This window comes from Microcaecilia unicolor, chromosome 2, assembly GCF_901765095.1.
Source record: "Microcaecilia unicolor chromosome 2, aMicUni1.1, whole genome shotgun sequence".
Lineage (NCBI taxonomy): Eukaryota > Metazoa > Chordata > Amphibia > Gymnophiona > Siphonopidae > Microcaecilia > Microcaecilia unicolor.
The window spans coordinates 113,043,355-113,064,068 of NC_044032.1; the positions used below are offsets into that span (position 1 = coordinate 113,043,355).

The 20,714-nt window shown below is 46.3% G+C and overlaps 1 protein-coding gene across 1 annotated transcript in view; it reads left to right on the forward strand.

The window, feature by feature from the left end:
• Positions 1-20,714, forward strand: part of SLC30A5 (solute carrier family 30 member 5) — a 165,811-nt gene that overhangs the window by 111,797 nt on the left and 33,300 nt on the right. The window contains exon 12 of the mRNA XM_030193218.1: positions 1,584-1,713. Within this exon, the coding sequence (XP_030049078.1) occupies positions 1,584-1,713 (130 nt within the window). The remainder of the gene's footprint in view (positions 1-1,583; positions 1,714-20,714) is intronic.

The following is a 20,714-nucleotide window of genomic DNA, read 5'->3' on the forward strand; positions in this document are numbered from 1 at the left end:
CCCACATGTGAGAATCTAAGTCCTGCTTGTCCTTGGAGAAAGCAAAGTTACTCACTTGTGGCACATCAGGACTAGTATTCTCACGTACCCTCGCACTTCCCCTTGAAGTTGCATTCTTTTCTTATGCTTTTGGATCAGACTGGTGGTCCCATGCGACAGGAAGGCATGGGACCATGGGCAGGAAGGCACGCTTGCAGGTGCGAGCCTGCCAAAGGCTTCTTAAAGGCCACAGTAACCTGGGTAGGATTCACACCAGGGCTCTGTCAGAGATGTCACCCACATGTGAGAATATTAGTCCTGCTGTCCGCTGGGAACATCTGCTACAGGTGAGTAACTTCAGTTATTCCATAGACAAGGATTGATGAGGCACACAGTCCCTCCCACCTTCCCAGGAGTTACATTCCTTCTTCAGCTATTGAATTAGCTGAAGTGTTGAAGAGACCACTGTATGTGGAAAGGAATACACATGCTTAGAACTCTACACTTATTTCTGAGCTTTGAGAGAGCTGTTTCATCCCAGCAGTATTAACTAATAAAGGGAAACCTTCAAACAAAGCACAAACACTTAACCAACCCCTAACGTACTCCCTGTTGTTCAATCAATACAACTTTACTTAAATTTTCAATTTCTTTAATATATAAACAATACAAAACCTACAACCCCAAAGTACCCTCAGTACTTCTAAAGATTCCCACAAACCAATTCCAATCACTCACACACATGCATACTCCGTGTCCCAGCTGTTGTTAAATACCCACAGATAAATACATAGTCACTTTCTTCTCTGCTTCATATTCCAGAACGCGGAGCTAAAAAGCTCTAATGGCTGTCCTTTTAAATATTCAGCGTGATGACCATAACCTTATATCCACTGTGTGATGTGAGTGTCAGTGATTAGAGGGTCCGACTGCTGAGGGCACCTTCAGCGCGTCCTCAATCAGAACATTACTGTGAAGGTGCCCTAATCACTGACGCTCACATCACACAGTGGATTATATTTTGAAGCTTAAATTATGAAGCTCCCCCACAGCACGGAGTGATGCCAACATTGGTTTTTGACTGAATAAGTCCTTAATTGACATAGTACCATACCGGATATAAGGTTATGGTCATCACGCTGAATATTTAAAAGGACAGCCATTAGAGCTTTTTAGCTCTGCGTTCTGGAATATGAAGCAGAGAAGAAAGTGATTATGAAATGTATTTATCTGTGGGTATTTAACAACAGCTGGGACACGGAGTATGCATGTGTGTGAGTGATTGGAATTGGTTTGTGGGGATCTTTAGGAGTACTGAGGGTACTTTGGGGTTGTATGTTTTGTATTGTTTATGGTTATATATTAAAGAAATTGAAAATTTAAGTAAAGTTGTATTGATTGAACAACAGGGAGTACGTTAGGGGTTGGTCATCCCAGCAGTATGCAAGATGTCACTCACTTATGTACCTGATCAATCCTGCCATCTACAGAGAACACTTGCTACAGGTGAGAGAAACAGTGCTTTCCATTTGTATGCTCCCTTTTTGGCTCCTTTTTGAGTAGTGTTGTGGTAGCCATAAGCATGTTCCTTTATGCCTCTTCAGGTATGGCCGTGTGGAAATTCTCTCAGGCTTTATTAATGGACTCTTCCTAATGGTGATAGCATTCTTTGTATTCACGGAGTCTGTGACACGATTGTTTGATCCTCCTGACATAGATACCAATATGCTAACAGTAAGTTTTTGCCAGTTCTTTGTTTTATTGCTGTATTTTAGCTAACGTTGTAACTATGATAATGTTTACAATTTAGCTGATCAAAGGAAGGCAGAGCTGGTGACCAGAGAGCATGGTTTGGCACAAGGATTGCACTTGTACCCATGTTGCAGTTTAATAATTTACATACATGGGTGAAAAGTACCACCACAGCTTTCACAAATACCACAAAATTAGTAGTACATTAGTGGATATCAAAAGGCAGCAGAAGGATTCAGAAAAGTTGCAGAACTATCAAACACAATTCAGTGAAGCTCAGTGAAAGGACCTGTATTTTTGGAAAACAAAAATAACCATACTAGTCAAAATTAAGAAAGAGAAATGGGGTGGGATCTGATTTTCCACCATTCTGTATTTACAAACGGTTTACATATTATATACAATTGCTTATTTGTATCTGAGGCAATGGAGGGTTAAGTGACTTGCCCAGAGTCACAAGGACCTGCAGTAGAAATCAAATTCCCCTGGTTCTCAGGCCACTGCAGTAACCATTAGGCTACTCCTGAATGCCTGTGTTGAACATATAATATGTTGTATTTAATTTGTATTTTTATATTTTGGGTGGTCCTAAGCATAAATACAAGATTACATCCAGATACACAGTAAATTGGTGGCAATAAGATTGTGGCTGTTGGTAAAATATAAAGGTTCCTTAGGTTCTTTAAAGTGGCAAGTTGATTGAAGGACTAAGGTAGGGACATAAAGACTTTGGGATGATCTAATCTCAGATATGGAGTACAATTTTTATTGCCACAATATCAGAATAATATGTGCACAATGAAGGAACTCAGACCAGCTACAGTGTTGATAAGGGAAATTATGCAAAAAGAGACTTGGGGCTAATCCTGCAACCAGAGGATAAGGTAGAATATGGTTGCATTGTATTAGGGCAATTTTCAAACACTTGCATGGGCTTGTTTGAAAAGTCCATGGGTACTTTTTGTACATGGACTTTGCACTAATTTTCTTTTTTTTAATAGTATTTTTATTTCAGTACCTACCATTGTACAGTTTGAAAGCCACAATAAAAGCAATTCTGGTCATAACAATATATAAATTTGTTAATCTGATTTTTGATCGATATACAATTACAAATCATCTCTACTTTCTCTTCCCCTCCTCCCCTGCAAATAATGGTGATCCTCACCCTGTCCTTTAAGGACACAGATTTACTTGTAGTTCAGGAGTTAAATTATTATTTAGAATAGTTCGCATTCTCTGAGGACAAGCAAGCATAATATTCTCACATATGGGTGACATCATTCATGGAGCCTGATGCAGACACTGCCAAGTACACTGTCAGTTTAAATCTTTGAGTCAGTTCCCCCACCGCGCATGTATGGGTGCCTTCCTACTCAACACTGGAGCACAGGACCAGCAGACTATCATTTTCCACAGAGCAGAGAGGTTGTTTTTTAATCTCTCCTCAGTGCGTCAGACTTTGCCGTTTTGGTGCCTTCCCTTTTTGGGGATTTTTGTTTTCTTCATATTCTTCCTTTTTCAGTACTGATTTGTTAAGTTTACTCATTTCTTCAATTACTTTTCAATTTTCAGCCTTTGGGGCCTCTGAGCCCATCTTTTGCCTGGAAAGTATCAACCTTTTTCGGGTATGCAACTATTTGAACTCCCCGGACCATAGAGCCTTTTGACCTTGCGTCAGCAGTTTTTCCCTCCATGTCAATGAGGGTGCCAAGTGACGTCGAGAAGTATACTCGATGCAATAGGACTATTTCAGGTACAGACCCCCATAACTGGTGTGTTCAGTGCTTGGGTCCAGAGTGCCGGGATATACAATGTAGCCTCTGCCTGCCCATGCAAGCGAGAGGACTCTTAAAGCCCACATTGTCAGAGAAATCGGATTCAAGATGGCGTCCATGAGAGGAGGTGTGTTATGAACGCTCTTGCTCCTCCACCGGCCTTCGCTTAGCTTTCTTTCTTATTACCTAATCTATGGGGAAAAGAAAGAGGAAGACAGGGGCTAAAGCCTCCTGTAGCCCAGCTATGCGACAGACAACGATGGAGGCGTTTTGCGCTCTAACGCAAGGAACACAGCCAACGACCTTGGTTGGGTCCTCTGGATTTCCAGGAGACCTTAGCTTCGAGATGGCGTCTTTGAGCCCGCCTCAACAGACGGCACCGCTGAGGCCCGTCGGAGGGATCACTCCGCTTGGAGAAGCCCTGCCTGCATTGGTCGCGCCTACAGGAGGCCCAGCAGGATCTTCCACACCGGAAAATTTAATATCAGGATGAAGTCTGGATGAGGTTGTTTCCCCGGCTTCTCCTATCTTGGCAACTCCCGCGATGACCTCTGGCGGATTTTCGAGACCTGCCGTGGTTACATTGGAAACCCTGTTGGACGCAATCCAGGCTCTTAGTTTGACTGTGCAACAATCCACTAACTCTTTTAAAGCTGAAGTGGCCGAAATCAAGTTGCAACATCAGGCGTTGGACGAGAGGGTGAAGATACAAGAAGAGAAAAGTGAGTTAAACAATTCTGAGATTAAAAAACTACAAGTATGTTCTGGAACATTATTGGCAGATACTGATAAGGTGCAGAAGAAGACTGAGTATTTAGAGAACCAATTAAGATGGAATAACCTGAGATTTTTGAATTTCCCAAAGTCACCTATGGTATCCACAATAGAAATGTTGCGAATGTATTTTCTAGATGTCTTGGGAATACCAACAGACTTATTTCCTCCAATTGTAAAAGCGTATTATAAAACGGGGTTAAAATTGCCTTCTGCCCCAACAGTATCACAAAATTTAACTGAATTATTGGAAACCTCGTTGGAGGTAATTACTGAACGCACTACTATGTTGGTAACCTTCGCCTTCAAGTCTGATAGAAATAATGCTTTGAGGCTTTACTTCAGAAATATTTCCCAACAATTTTTCGGGGCGAGGATACAAGTTTATCCGGATTTGAGTAGATCCACACAGAAACGGAAAAAAGAATTCCTGGCGCTGAGGTCACGGACTCTAGCAGTAGGAGGACCTTTTATCCTAAAATTTTCTTGTAGATGCTTAATTTCTTTAAATTCAGTTAACTATTAGGCATATTTTCAAAGCACTTAGCCTTCCAAAGTTCCATAGGTTTCTATGGAACTTTGGAAGGCTAAGTGCTTTGAAAATATGCCTCTATGTGTTCTTTGACCCGGTTAAATTGATGCAATTCATTTCCCTTAAGGAAAGTGACACAGCTGAGCGGTCCTTGACTGCTCCAACGGGTAGCTGAAACTGCTGGTTGGGAATGTGTTCTATCCTCTCATAATATTTCATTTGCCTGTAATGGGATTATTCTCTTTCAAGTATTTCCTTATATCTTGAATCTATATTTGTGGACTAATTTAAAAGTCATTGTTTTTCCTGTTATTTACTTAAGGATGTATATTTCATTATTTCACTTTCCTGGCATTTATTTAATGTAAATGTATATTTGAAATCTAATAAAGAAAAAAAATAAAACCCACATTGTCCAGCATGAAAACTTTATGGTTCTGCATTGATATCTGCATCGAGCACGGCAAGAGATTTGGCACTCGAAGCAGAACCTACATTGGCATCAACATCAGATGCTCCAGCATTGAGAAGGTCCAACATCGGACTCTGTACTACAACAGCATAAGGACTCTACATCGGTGCTGTGTGCATCAAGGGGCCTGCAGTGTAAAAACCCTAAGAAGCATCGCCATTGTTCTCCTTCCAGGCACTCTGACAACACCTCCCCTTATTCGATGTCCTTGATGCATGAGAAGCGTCCATGCCAGAGTGATTGCTCTTCTCTCTGACTTATATTTCATGTGTCTTCGAGTTCTTCCAGATCTCCTATGCCTGCACAGACTATTATTCAAGCCGCGTCCACACCACTTGCTCAGCTGGTACCAACATCTACTCTGTATGAAGAAATACAGGCTGTGCTCAAGAAGGAGCTTTCAGGGCTACTGTATTCACAGTCTATACAAGCTTTACAGCATGTTTGTGCCAGCCTCAGCCCAGCCCGTAGATTCATCGGAGAGGCAGTCTTGGGAGAGATCCTGCATGCCAGCTCCGCGCCAACCGTCGGGGGCAGCACGAACCCAACTGACATATGTGTCAACATCAACAGAGCAACTTTCTCCAGCTTCGGAGACGACTCAGCCTTGACACATTTCAACACAGAACTGACACTCTAGTTGACACTCTTCCATGTACGGACCATGAACAGTACTTTGAAGAGTCGTCTTGAGTCTGGGAGACGGATCAGGGCACACAGGTCCTCTCAGCTGAGGAGTCCTATGGTATTCCATCTGATCTTTCTCTGCCACTGAGAGACGTAGGTCATCTCCAGAAAGTATGTCCTGTCCTGGCTTTGTCAATGAGATGGATCAAGCCATACCTTTCAATTTAGAGACAGAGGAAGAACCTCGTTCAGAACTCTTTGAGGTTCTGAATTATGATTCTCCTCCTAAAGAAGGAGTCTCTGTTCCACTTCATACAATTATGAAAAACACTCTACTCAAAAACTAGGAGATTCTGCTGACAGTTCAGGTAATCCCAAAGAAAATTGATACAATGTATAGGATACAGATATCCACTGGATTTGAGAAAACACAGTTACCTCCTCATTCCCTAGTTATGGAATCTACTTTAAAACGTTCTGACAGTGCAAGATCTCATACTTCTGCTCCTCCAGGAAGAGATGCTAGAGCATTAGACTCTTTTGGGAGAAAAAGTTCTCAGGTTTTAATGCTAACCAGTCACATATTGGATTATCAACTTTATTCCACAATTTACTTAAAATTTCTAATAAAAGGTACTCTATCCTTGCAGAATTCCTTACCCCTGAGAAAGCTGAAAAATTTTATAAGCTTTACAGAAAACATCTCAACTGTCGTAAATATCTGGTACGGCAGGTCTTTGATTTCTCTTTCCCCGCATTTCCTCCTTATCAGTGGCAATGTGATGTGTCTCCTGTTTTAGGGTCTCCAGCCTCAAATCTGCTGTCCAGGAGCATCTAGTGGATGTCCCTTGTCGTGGAGAAAACCTGTTTGGTAATGAGGAAGTGGCAGACCTAATTAAAACTGCATATCCAAAAACTGTTCTGTTGTACTATATCTATATACTATGACTCAGGTTTAGGTGACCTTCAGAGGTGAACTTCCATTGAGTAAAATACTTTCTCTCATGAATATAGAAGTAGGTATTACACCTTATATCGTTATCAGTCCGTTCAGTTTTTCTTTTTAATCTTATTTTCAAAAAGTTTTCAATTGTCCACTATCCATCTGTTTCCACTTAAATGACATATCTTCATATTCTCCGAGGACAAGCAGGCTGCTTGTTCTCACTGATGGGTGACGTCCACGGCAGCCCCTCCAATCGGAAACTTCACTAGCAAAGTCCTTTGCTAGCCCTCGCGCGCCCGCGCGCACCGCGCATGCGCGGCCGTCTTCCCGCCCGAAACCGGCTCGAGCCGGCCAGTCTTCTTTTGTCCGCACTCGGTACGGTCGTGTTTTCGCCGTGTCGAGCCCCGGAAAGTCGACCTCGCGCGTCCAATTTGTTTTGAACGTGTTTTTTTCCTTCGGGAAAGCTTTGTCCTAGTCGGGAAGTGCTCCGGAAACCCCCCGCCGGGTTTCGTGCAAATCCTCCCCGTACTTCCAGCTTTTTTGCCCCGGTAAGTTTTCTTTCGTCGTCGGGGTAGGCCTCTTTTCGGCCTCGGTCGAGATTTTTTCTCCCTCTAAATTTGGTGCTTCAAATTTCGCCATTTCGGCTTTTGATTTCGCCGGCGTGATTTTTCCGCCCATGACATCGAAGCCTTCCAGCGGCTTCAAGAAGTGCACCCAGTGCGCCCGGGTTATCTCGCTCACTGATCGACACTCGTCGTGTCTTCAGTGTCTGGGGGCCGAGCACCGCCCTCAGAACTGCAGTCTGTGTTCCCTGCTTCAAAGGCGGACTCAGGTAGCGAGACTAGCCCAGTGGAACGTGTTGTTCTCGGGCTCTTCGTCGGCATCGGCACCGGGATCTTCGAGTGCATCGACGTCGTCAGCGTCCAGACCATCTTCCTCGGCCGCCCCTGCATCGAGTGCATCGAGGCATCGGGCCTCTGCATCGGCGCCGAGACATCGGATAGCTGCATCGACGTCGGTGGTACCAGGACCTCGTCTGCTGATGTCGTCGGACGGTGGTGCATCGGGTGGAGTGCAGGTGAGGGCTGTCCATTCCCCTGCTGGTGGCGGTGAGCCCTCGGGTGGGTCTCCGCCTACCCTGAGGGCTCCTGCGGTACAGCCCCCCCGAGATCGACCTTCTTCAGTCTCGGCCCCGAGGAAGCGACGGATGGATTCGACGTCCTCCTCGTCGGTGCCGGGGAGCTCCGGTGACATGCTTCGGAAGAAATCGAAGAAGCATCGACACCGGTCTCCTCCCCGTGTCGGCACCGAGAGCTCTGGGTCGCCGAGGGATTCGGCACCCAGCAGGCATCGGCACCGAGAGGACCGCTCACCCTCTGTTCAGGAGGTGTCGATGCGCTCCGCTCTGGACAGCCCGGAACAGCCTCCACGCCCGGAACAGGTACTGACGTCGACGCCTGCATCGACCTCTCAGCCTTTCTCTGCAGCCGCTCTAAACGAGAGCCTCCGGGCCGTTCTCCCAGAGATTCTGGGAGAGCTGTTGCGCCCTACCCCTCCGGTACCGGCGGTGCTTGCGCCACCGGTACCGTCGAGCGTGGCGCCGGCTGGCCCATCGCCCAGGTTGAGGTCCCCGACGTCGGTACCGCGTGCTGGTACCGACCGCGGCCACCTCCCAGGAAGGCTCCCCGACTACGTCGGCGGAGGGAGCTTCGCCGATGCGGGCGAGGGAGTCTACCTCTCGACGCCCCCATCGTGGACGGGGTTCCACGGAGTCGAGCAGGGCGAGGTTGCAGACACAGGTCCGTGAACTTGTGTCTGACACCGAGGGTGAGGCCTCGTGGGAGGAAGAGGAAGATCCCAGATATTTCTCTGACGAGGAGTCTGAGGGTCTTCCGTCTGATCCCACTCCCTCTCCTGAGAGACAGCTTTCTCCTCCCGAGAGTCTGTCTTTTGCCTCCTTTGTCCGGGAGATGTCTACGGCCATCCCCTTCCCGGTGGTTGTGGAGGACGAGCCCAGGGCTGAAATGTTTGAGCTCCTGGACTATCCTTCTCCACCTAAGGAAGCGTCCACTGTTCCCTTGCACCATGTCCTGAAGAAGACATTGCTTGCGAACTGGACCAAGCCATTAACTAATCCCCACATTCCCAAGAAGATCGAGTCCCAGTACCGGATCCATGGGGACCCAGAGCTGATGCGCACTCAGTTGCCTCATGACTCTGGAGTTGTGGATTTGGCCCTAAAGAAGGCTAAGAGTTCTAGGGAACATGCTTCGGCGCCCCCGGGCAAGGACGCTAGAACCTTAGACTCCTTTGGGAGGAAGGCCTACCATTCCTCTATGCTCGTGTCCAAGATCCAGTCTTACCAGCTCTACACGAGCATACACATGCGGAATAATGTGCGGCAGTTGGCAGGCTTGGTTGATGCTCTTCCCCCTGAGCAAGCCAAGCCTTTTCAGGAGGTGGTCAGGCAGCTGAAGGCGTGCAGAAAATTCCTGGCCAGAGGAGTTTATGACACTTTTGATGTTGCGTCCAGGGCCGCTGCTCAAGGTGTGGTGATGCGCAGGCTCTCATGGCTGCGTGCCGCCGACCTGGAGAATAGAATCCAGCAGCGGATTGCGGACTCGCCTTGCCGTGCGGATAACATTTTTGGCGAAAAAGTCGAGCAGGTGGTAGAGTCTCTCCACCAGCGGGACACCGCATTCGACAAATTCGCCCGCCGGCAGCCTTCAGCTTCTACCTCTACAGGTAGACGATTTTTCGGGGGAAGGAAGACTGTTCCCTATACTTCTGGCAAGCGTAGGTACAATCCTCCTTCCCGACAGCCTGCGGCCCAGGCTAAGCCCCAGCGCGCTCGCTCTCGTCAGCAGCGTGCGAATCAGCAAGGCCCCGCGGCTCCCCAGCAAAAGCAAGGGGCGAGCTTTTGACTGGCTCCAGCAGAGCATAGCCGACATCCAAGTGTCAGTGCCGGGCGACCTGCCTGTCGGAGGGAGGTTGAAAGCTTTTCACCAAAGGTGGCCTCTCATAACCTCCGATCAGTGGGTTCTCCAAATAGTCCGGCAAGGATACACCCTCAATTTGGCCTCACAACCTCCAAATTGTCCACCGGGAGCTCAGTCCTACAGCTTCCAGCACAAGCAGGTACTTGCAGAGGAACTCTCCGCCCTTCTCAGCGCCAATGCGGTCGAGCCCGTGCCATCCGGGCAAGAAGGGCTGGGGTTCTATTCCAGGTACTTCCTTGTGGAAAAGAAAACAGGGGGGATGCGTCCCATCCTAGACCTAAGGGCCCTGAACAAATATCTCGTAAAAGAAAAGTTCAGGATGCTTTCCCTGGGCACCCTTCTCCCCATGATTCAGCAAAACGATTGGCTATGCTCTCTGGACTTGAAGGATGCCTACACACACATCCCGATACTGCCAGCTCACAGACAGTATCTGCGATTTCAGCTGGGCGCACGCCACTTCCAGTACTGTGTGCTACCCTTTGGGCTCGCCTCTGCGCCCAGGGTGTTCACAAAGTGCCTAGCTGTGGTAGCAGCGGCGCTTCGCAGGCTGGGGGTGCACGTGTTCCCTTATCTCGACGATTGGCTGGTGAAGAACACATCCGAGGCAGGAGCCCTGCAGTCCATGCAGATGACTATTCGCCTCCTGGAGCTACTGGGGTTTGTGATAAATTACCCAAAGTCCCATCTTCTCCCAGTGCAGAAACTCGAATTCATCGGAGCCCTGCTGGATTCTCGGACGGCTCGCGCCTATCTCCCAGAGGCGAGGGCCAACAACTTGTTGTCCCTCGTCTCGCGGGTGCGAGCGTCCCAGCAGATCACAGCTCGGCAGATGTTGAGATTGCTGGGCCACATGGCTTCCACAGTTCATGTGACTCCCATGGCCCGCCTTCACATGAGATCTGCTCAATGGACCCTAGTCTCCCAGTGGTATCAGGCCGCCGGGGGTCTAGAGGACGTGATCCACCTGTCCACGAGTTTTCTCGAATCCCTGTATTGGTGGACGATTTGCTCCAATTTGACTCTGGGACGTCCCTTCCAAATTCCTCAGCCTCAAAAAGTGCTGACCACGGATGCGTCTCTCCTGGGATGGGGAGCTCATGTCGATGGGCTTCACACCCAAGGAAGGTGGTCCCTCCAAGAAAGCGATCTACAGATCAATCTTCTGGAGTTGCGAGCGATCTGGAACGCTCTGAAGGCTTTCAGAGATCGGCTGTCCCACCAAATTATCCAAATTCAGACAGACAATCAGGTTGCCATGTACTATGTCAACAAGCAGGGGGGCACCGGATCTCGCCCCCTGTGTCAGGAAGCCGTCAGCATGTGGCTCTGGGCTCGCCGTCAAGGCATGGTGCTCCAAGCCACATATCTGGCAGGCGTAAACAACAGTCTGGCCGACAGGTTGAGCAGGATTATGCAACCTCACGAGTGGTCGCTCAATTCCCGTGGGGGTGCGACAGATCTTCCAGGCGTGGGGCACCCCCCTGGTGGATCTCTTCGCATCTCAAGTGAACCACAAGGTCCCTCAGTTCTGTTCCAGGCTTCAGGCCCACGGCAGACTGGCGTCGGATGCCTTCCTCCTGGATTGGGGGGAAGGTCTGCTGTATGCTTATCCTCCCATTCCTCTGGTGGGGAAGACTTTGTTGAAACTCAAGCAAGACCGAGGCACCATGATTCTGATTGCTCCCTTTTGGCCGCGTCAGATCTGGTTCCCTCTTCTTCTGGAGTTATCCTCCGAAGAACCGTGGAGATTGGAGTGTTTTTCCGACCCTCATCACGCAGGACGAAGGGGCTCTTCTGCATCCCAACCTCCAGTCCCTGGCTCTCACGGCCTGGATGTTGAGGGCGTAGACTTTGCCTCTTTGGGTCTGCCAGAGGGTGTCTCCCGCATCTTGCTTGCTTCCAGGAAAGACTCCACTAAGAGAAGTTACTTCTTTCTATGGAGGAGGTTTGCCGTCTGGTGTGACAGCAAGGCCCTAGATCCTCGCTCTTGTCCTACACAGACCCTGCTTGAATACCTTCTCCACTTGTCTGAGTCTGGTCTGAAGACCAACTCCGTAAGGGTTCACCTTAGTGCAATCAGTGCATACCATTACCAAGTGGAAGGTAAGCCGATCTCAGGACAGCCTTTAGTTGTTCGCTTCATGAGAGGTTTGCTTTTGTCAAAGCCCCCTGTCAAGCCTCCTACAGTGTCATGGGATCTCAATGTCGTTCTCACCCAGCTGATGAAACCTCCTTTCGAGCCACTGAATTCCTGCCATCCGAAGTACTTGACCTGGAAGGTCATTTTCTTGGTGGCAGTTACCTCGGCTCGTAGAGTCAGTGAGCTTCAGGCCCTGGTAGCCCAGGCCCCTTACACCAAATTTCATCACAACAGAGTAGTCCTCCGCACTCACCCTAAGTTTCTGCCAAAGGTTGTGTCGGAGTTCCATCTGAACCAGTCAATTGTCTTGCCAACATTCTTTCCCCGTCCTCATTCCTGCCCTGCTGAACGTCAGCTGCACACATTGGACTGCAAGAGAGCATTGGCCTTCTATCTGGAGCGGACACAGCCCCACAGACAGTCCGCCCAATTGTTTGTTTCTTTTGATCCCAACAAGAGGGGAGTGGCTGTAGGGAAACGCACCATATCCAATTGGCTAGCAGATTGCATTTCCTTCACTTACGCCCAGGCTGGGCTGGCTCTTGAGGGTCATGTCACGGCTCATAATGTTAGAGCCATGGCAGCGTCGGTAGCCCACTTGAAGTCAGCCACCATGGAGGAAATTTGCAAAGCTGCGACGTGGTCATCTGTCCACACATTCACATCTCATTACTGCCTGCAGCAGGATACCCGACGTGACAGTCGGTTCGGGCAGTCAGTTCTTCAGAACCTGTTTGGGCTTTAGGATCCAACTCCACCCCCCGAGGGCCCTGTTTGTTCTGTTCCAGGCTACACTCTCAGTTAGTTGGTAAATTTTTTTAGGTCAATCTCAGTTATGTCCTCGCCGTTGCGAGGCCCAATTGACCAATGTTGTTGTTTTGAGTGAGCCTGGGGGCTAGGGATACCCCATCAGTGAGAACAAGCAGCCTGCTTGTCCTCGGAGAAAGCGAATGCTACATACCTGTAGAAGGTATTCTCCGAGGACAGCAGGCTGATTGTTCTCACAAACCCACCCGCCTCCCCTTTGGAGTTGTGTCTTCCCTTGAAGTGTATTGTCTTGCTACATACTGGACTGGCCGGCTCGAGCCGGTTTCGGGCGGGAAGACGGCCGCGCATGCGCGGTGCGCGCGGGCGCGCGAGGGCTAGCAAAGGACTTTGCTAGTGAAGTTTCCGATTGGAGGGGCTGCCGTGGACGTCACCCATCAGTGAGAACAATCAGCCTGCTGTCCTCGGAGAATACCTTCTACAGGTATGTAGCATTCGCTTTATCAAAAGTAAGTACTTATTTCAAATGTCTTCCATAAGGGGAGCTCTGCCAACATGTGTTTCGCTTCAAACTTTATCAAGGCAATCCCCTTTATTCTTCAATATAATCATGAAATATTTTACTCAATGGAAGTTCACCTCTGAAGGTCTGCTAAACCTGAGAAAGTCATAGTATATATAGATATAATACAGCAGAACTGTTTTTGGATACGCAGTTATATTGAATTATCTGTTGTGGTTATTTTGATAATTTAGGCTTTTTGGAGTCTTATGGAACGACCTAAAAAGCATAGATACTATAAAAACTGTATCCAGATCTTCTGCTTCTTTTAGAAGATTTGCAGGATGTTATTGACACTTCAGTTACTGTATGTCTAAGTGTCATTACATTCCTACTCCTCCACCTTCAAGGACTATGCCCCAATGCTCATGTCCAAGGCAGCAGTGGGGTCAAAAATCCCAAACACCCTCTCGATCTAAACAGCCAACAAACTTTTGACTCCTTCGTAGAGAGTATTGCCACCATACAGTTGACTGTGCCAAGCAACCTACCAGTCGGAGGAGGACATCTTTTAACAGAGGTGGCCTCTCTTAACATCCGACTGTTGGATGCTGCATACCATTCAGCATGGCTATTCTCTGCATTGGGAAAGAAGACCTTCCAGTCATCCACCAAGAAAGTCTCATTTCAGCTCCCTCGAAATGAAATTACTTTGAGAGGAGCTCTCAGCCCTCCTCCAGCAGAATGCAGTAGAACCAGTTAGCTGGCCAGACAGGGCTCAAAGGTTCTATTCCAGATACTTTCTCATACCAAAAAATGATTGGGGGGGGGGGGGGGAGGCACGTCCAATTCTCAATCTGTGAGACTTAAACAAGTTTCTACCCAAAGAAAGCTTTTTCATGGTTTCCCTGGGTTCCCTACTTCCCATGATACAACTCGATTGACTTTCCCTCTAGATCTCAAGGAGGCTTACATGCACATACCTATTATCCCTGCACACAGAGAGTTCCACTGTGGGATTCTGCACTAACAGTACAAGATCTTACCATTTGGCATGGCTTCAGCTCCTCAAAGTCTTCACAAAGTGTCTCATAGTGGTAGTTGCAACGCTTCAGAAGTGGGGCATCCACATCTTCCCCTACCTGGATGATTGGTTAATCAAGTCAGACTCCCAGGAATCAGCATACACCTCCACTCAATCTGCCATAAGGCTCCTAGAACGCAACAGATTTGTGATCAATTATTCAAAATCGCATTTTCAACTCGTTCAGACAGAGTTCATAGGGGCTTTCCTTTATACTACTCAAGGCCAAGCCTTCCTTCCTCAACAAAGAGCGCACAACATGCCGACTTTTTCCACTCAGGTCTTCAAACTCACCTGAGTATCTGCTTGTTAGATGCTCCTCCAACTTCAACAGTCTGTTGCACAGTTGACTTGCCTCCACTTCTGAGATCCTCAGTGGCGCCCTCCTCTCAGCTCAAATTCGAGTCACTCCACAGTTGCACCACTATTTACAGTGGTGGATAGTGTTCCCAGAATCTCACCCAGGGTCTTCCCTTTCAGCCTTCTCACTACGGATGCCTTCATGGTAGGTTGGGGCGCTCACCATGATGGACTCCACCCACAAGGTTCCTGGTCCCTACAGGAGAAACAGCACCACGGGCCTTTAAAAATGGAACACAGTTCTTTAATGAATGAGCCTTGACAAAAAGACCCGACACGGGCCGTGTTTCGGTGACTAGCACCTGCGTCAGGGGTCACAGTGATGACGTGGAAAACTTGGGGAAATAACTCGAATATATTCCTCTACAATATATTATTCCTTACCCCACGTCTCATGTAGTAAAAGCTACAAAGCACCAAGGCACTTTCACTTTCTGTATCAAAATGGATCCATTGTAGAGGAATATATATATTGTCAAGGCTCATTCATTAAAGAACTGTGTTCCATTTTTAAAGGCCCGTGGTGCTGTTTTTTTTTTTGTTTGGACTTTAGTTTGTACTTTGTTCCCTCTCTTTTGTTACACCCTACAGGAGAAACATCATATCAATCTGCTGGAATTGCAGGCAGTCTGGAATGCTCTCATGACTTTTCAAGACCACATTCTCAGTCGGGTAATACTCGTTCACACAGACAACCAGGTTGCATTTAACTGAACAAATAAGAGGAAACAGGTTCTTAACCACCTCTGTTGGCAAGCCATACAGATATGGACTTGGGCAGCTTCTCAAAACATCTCTGTGAGACCTGTTTACCTTTCTAGCAAACAGAATGCTGCAGCAGACAAATTGAGCAGAGTCGTGCAGCCTCGTGAATGGTCCCTCAGCATCTCTGTAATTCGTCAAATATTCCAGCAGTGGGGGGGGCCCAGTGATAGATCTCTTAGTTTCTCCTCAGAACAACAAGCTTCCCCGCTTTTGTTCCAGGATATATATATATATATATATATATATATATATATATACACCCAGCTGTAAAGCCCCAGTTATGTTCTTGCTCGACTGGGGAGTGGCAGACCTTCTAATCTATATACCTTTCCCACACTCTTCTCAAACTACATTGAGATCAAGGACTATGATTCTAATAGCTCCCTACTGGCCTCATCAAATCTAGTTTGCTCTCCTCCTAGAATTATCATCCAGAGAGATGATAATCAAGAGAACCACTGAGCTTAGGTCTATAAAATAATGAGTGGAGTGGAACGGGTAGATGTGAATCGCTTCTTTACACTTTCCAAAAGTACTAGGACTAGGGGGCATGCAATGAAGCTAGAAAGTAGTAAATTTAAAATGAATTGGAGAAAATGTTTCTTCACTCAACGTGTAATTAAACTCTGGAATTCGTTGCCAGAGAATGTGGTAAAGGCGATTAGCTTAGTGGGGTTTTAAAAAAGTTTGGACAGCTTTCTAAAGGAAAAGTCCATAGACCATTATTAAAATGGACTTGTGGAAACTCCACTGCTTATTTCTGGGATACTGTCAAACAATTGCAGACCGTCACTCTGTCCGATTACACAAAATAACAAAAAATATACACAGAGTGTATAAATGCAAATGAAATAACCGCAAGGGCTATGACGATAAACTAAGGCGAGGTAGAGTCTCATATATTGTACACGATAGTGTTTGTCTCACTTATCAAGTGGATCGCTTATTCGTGTTTGTTTCTTAATCATTGACTCAGCCTCCACCATCCTAAATCTACAAACAAAATCACATGTGGCTAATAACTTTTTAACTTTGGTGTTAAAAGTTAAAAAGTTATTAGCCACATGTGATTTTGTTTGTAGATTTAGGATGGTGGAGGCTGAGTCAATGATTAAGAAACAAACACGAATAAGCAATCCACTTGATAAGTGAGAGAAACATTATCGTGTACAATATATGAGACTCTACCTCGCCTTAGTTTATCATCATAGCCCTTGTGGCTATTTCATTTGCATTTATACACTCTGTGTATATTTTTTGTTATTTCTGGGATAAGCAGTATAAAATGTTTTGTACTTTTTTGGGATCTTGTCGGGTATTTGTAACCTGGATTGACTACTGTTGGAAACAGGATGCTGGGCTTGATGGACCTTTGGTCTGTCCCAGTATGGCAATACTTATGTACTTATAAAACAGAATGAGGGCTCCCTTCTCCATCCAGACCCTTGCTCTCTACCCCTGATGGCTAGATTCCTGACAACATACAATTACGTTTCTTAAACTTTCCTGAAGGAAGTCTAGCCTCTAGGAAAATATCTACACAAAAATGTTACCAGTTCAAGTGGAAGATATTTTCCCTCTGGTGTGCAGCCAGAGCACTTGACCCTCTTACATTCTCTCTTCCTACCTTTATGGAGTACTATCTCCATCTTTCAAATTCTGGCCTCAAAACTAACTCAGAGTGCTTTGAGCGCCATTAGTGCGTTTCACTTCAAAGTTAATAATAAACCAGTTTCTTTTCAACCCCTGATTCATGAAAGGTTTATTTCATGCCAAACCACCGCCTGTGATTTGGGATCTCAATGTCATCCTCATAGGTCTTATGAAACCTCCTTTTGAACCATTTCATTCTTGTTCTCTGAAGTTCCTCACATATCTGTTCTTTAATAGCTCTTATTTTTTGCCACGACAGGGTTGTGCTTCGAACCCACTCATACCCACCCAGAATTCCTCTCTAAAGTGATATCAGAGTTCCACCTAAATCAGACCATTGTACTTCCTGTCTTCTTCCTTAAGCCACATTCTCATCCTGGAGATGCAGCACTGTAAACATGCTCTAGCATACTATCTAGAATTTACTAAACCTGTTAGGAAGTCCTATCGGCTTTTTGTCTTTTGACCCTAACAAATTAGGAATTCCCATCACCATGCATACACTCTCAACTTGATTGGCTGACTGTGTATCATACATATGCACAGGTTGGACGGATCCTGCAGGGCCACATCACTGTTCACAATATAAAAGCCACGGCGGCTTCAGTAGCCCATTTCCACTCTGTCTCCATTGAAGACATTCGCAAGGCAGCTACATGGTCTTCTATCCACACCTTCACTGCTCAGTACTGTCTGGAGCAGCGTTCTAGGTGGGATAGCCAGTTTGGACAAACTGTCCTGCAGAATCTTTTTACTACTTAAAAGTCAGCTCTGCCCTCTGGCCTTTTTTTTCCCCACCAGGCTCACTATCACCTAAGCTGCAAAATTCATTTCTTCTGAGAGCCTGATATCTGGTGAGTCCCGTATGTGAGAATATTATGTCTGCTTGTCCTCGGAGAAAGCTAAGCTAGTTACCTGTAGCAGGTGTTGAGTCCCGTATGTGAGAATATTATGTGTGCTTGTCCTCGGAGAAAGCTAAGCTAGTTACCTGTAGCAGGTGTTCTCCAAGGACAGCAGGCATATATTCAATTTCTCACATCCCTCCCGCCTCCCCTTGGAGTTGTCTTCTTAGCTTTATCACTGTACTGCTGGTCCCACGCTCGAGCAGTGCAGTGGGGACACTGCCTCAGAGATTTAAAGTGACAGTGCACTTGGCAGTGTCCTCACCGGACTCCGTGGATGACATTACCCATATGTGAAAATATATGCCTGCTGTCCTCGGAGAGCAGCTGCTAAAGCTAAATAACTTGGCTATATTTTTAGACCTGTCTCAAATATTATCAGGCTGACCAATAAAAATTTAGTTTTTTCTTTTATTTAGTTTCGTTGCTGCAGATCCAATTATCCAGTAATCTAGTAATCTAGCAATGTAGGAAGTAAAACCATAATATCATTCGCATATAAACTTTTTATATCCAGGTTTCACAAGGACCTTACCTAAGGATCTCATAAGTATATTGATTAAAGTTGGAGATAGTGAGGATTCCTGTGGGACCCCATATTGAGCCTTCTAAGAATCTGACAGGGAACCTCAGAATTTCTCTTTGTAGGATCTATAAGTTAAGAATCCTCTAAACCTATGCCTGTTTACAGGGTGGGCTAGCCTCAGTCACAGAATAGCAATACCTAAAAGCTGCTAACTTTCAGATTCTTTTCCAGAATTAAGTTATAAATGCATGCATACTGTAGAAGTCCCTGTATAAATGCCATCTTTTCGTTTAACTGGCACTGCCATTAAAGCACTTGACCCAGCCACTTATCCAGATCTTCAACTGTCTGCACCCTCTCCCCCCCCCCCCCCATTCCATACAAGGCTGGGGGTATCAAATGCTTTTTTTTTTCCCCCCTCCATGCTCCACACTCTGTTCTCATCCATAAAAGATATGGGTTGACTATTCAATCAGCAGGTTTGCTCAATTCTTTTGAGAGTGGATTAGCCAATGACAATTTGCACTATTCGTGACCACTATCCGTTCCCCCCCCCCCCCTTCCGCGTGTTGAACCCTTTTGCTTTCAGGCGTAGCGATGGCAGTGAAGACAACACAGCGGGCTCGCCTCCAGCTTCTTCCTTCCCTTACACAGTGTTCCGCCTTCTGCGATGATGCATTTCCTGTTTCAGTGAGGGCGGGACTCTGTGTGAGGGTAGGGACAAGCTGTGTTGTCCTCTTCACTGCCATCGCTACGCCTGAAAGTAAAAGGGTTAAACACACGGGGGGGGGGGGGAGGAACGGAGAGGAGGGCTGTCGGGAAGCTGAGGGAGGGCATGGAGAATCGCTGGACATGGATGGAAGGGCAGGGCAAGAGAAGAGGTCGCTGGAGGGGAGGGCAGGGGAGAGAGGAGAATTGCTGGACATGGATGGATGGAGGGGGCAAAGGAGAGAGCAAATTTGCTGGATATGGATGCATGGAGGAGAGGGCAGGGGAGAATGGAGAGTTGCTGGACATGGATGGATGGAGGGGAGGGAAGTCAGGAAGGAGATGCATATGGATGGGAGGGGAGGGAAGAGAGGAGAAATGCTGGATATGGATTGAGGGGAGAGAAGAGAGGAGAAATGCTGGACGTGGATGGAGTCTGCGTATTCTTTATCTTTTAAAAAATACTGTAAATAAAAATCACAAAAAAGAAAGATAAAAACATAGATAAAACAATCCGTATCTCATACCCCTGGAGTATATTACTCATTATACACCCTTCCCAATTATTACTTATCATAAAAGAACATTTCTCCTAACGGTTCCTTTAAAAACATAATCGCCATTACATGATCACCTTGTTAGCACCCGCTTCATTTGTGTGAGAAACGGGCCTTTTTTTACTAGTAGTAAAATAACCAGGAATAAACATAAATACAATAAATGAGGTAAACTTGAAACCAGTAAATTGAAATCTAATAATATAACTACGTGAAACAGTATCAAAAATATACACATTTAATGGCACTGGAATTCAAATACCAGAGATATAATACATTGTTAGCATAATACTGATGATACACACCTAATAAGCATGCATTAGAACATTCAACTAAAATAGATATGATGCTAAAAAGTTTCTACAATATGGTTTACCATATAGCTGAGGGAGCAAGAGCAGATATATGATGTGAACAAGATGTGTGGTACAGAGTCAATTGGGATAATTTGATGGTTAGTTAAAATCAAGGCAAGCATTATATAGTTAAGCAAGAGATAAAGAATTGATCTAAGTTACAGTGTGTGTAGGAAACTAGTCCAGGTGCAGAATGTGTGTATAGTCAGTCACCCTGTGTATTAAAGGTTTGGGAGAAGAGCCAGCCTTTCACCTGCTTCCTTAAGTAGAGGTAGTCTCGAGTTATACTTAGCCCCAGTGGAAGTAAATTCTAGAGCATGGAAGGTCCATTTAATTTTGCTTTTATTTCATGCTCTTTCTATATAGGAATCTTTTGTGTTTATCCCATGCATTTTTGAATTCCATCACTAATTCTCCTGGGAGGGTATTCCAGACATCCACAACCTCTCCATGGAAAAGTATTTCCTAGTATTACCCCAGTTCTACCAATTCACAGCCAGGGCCGGATTAACACTATATCAAGCCCTAGGCAAA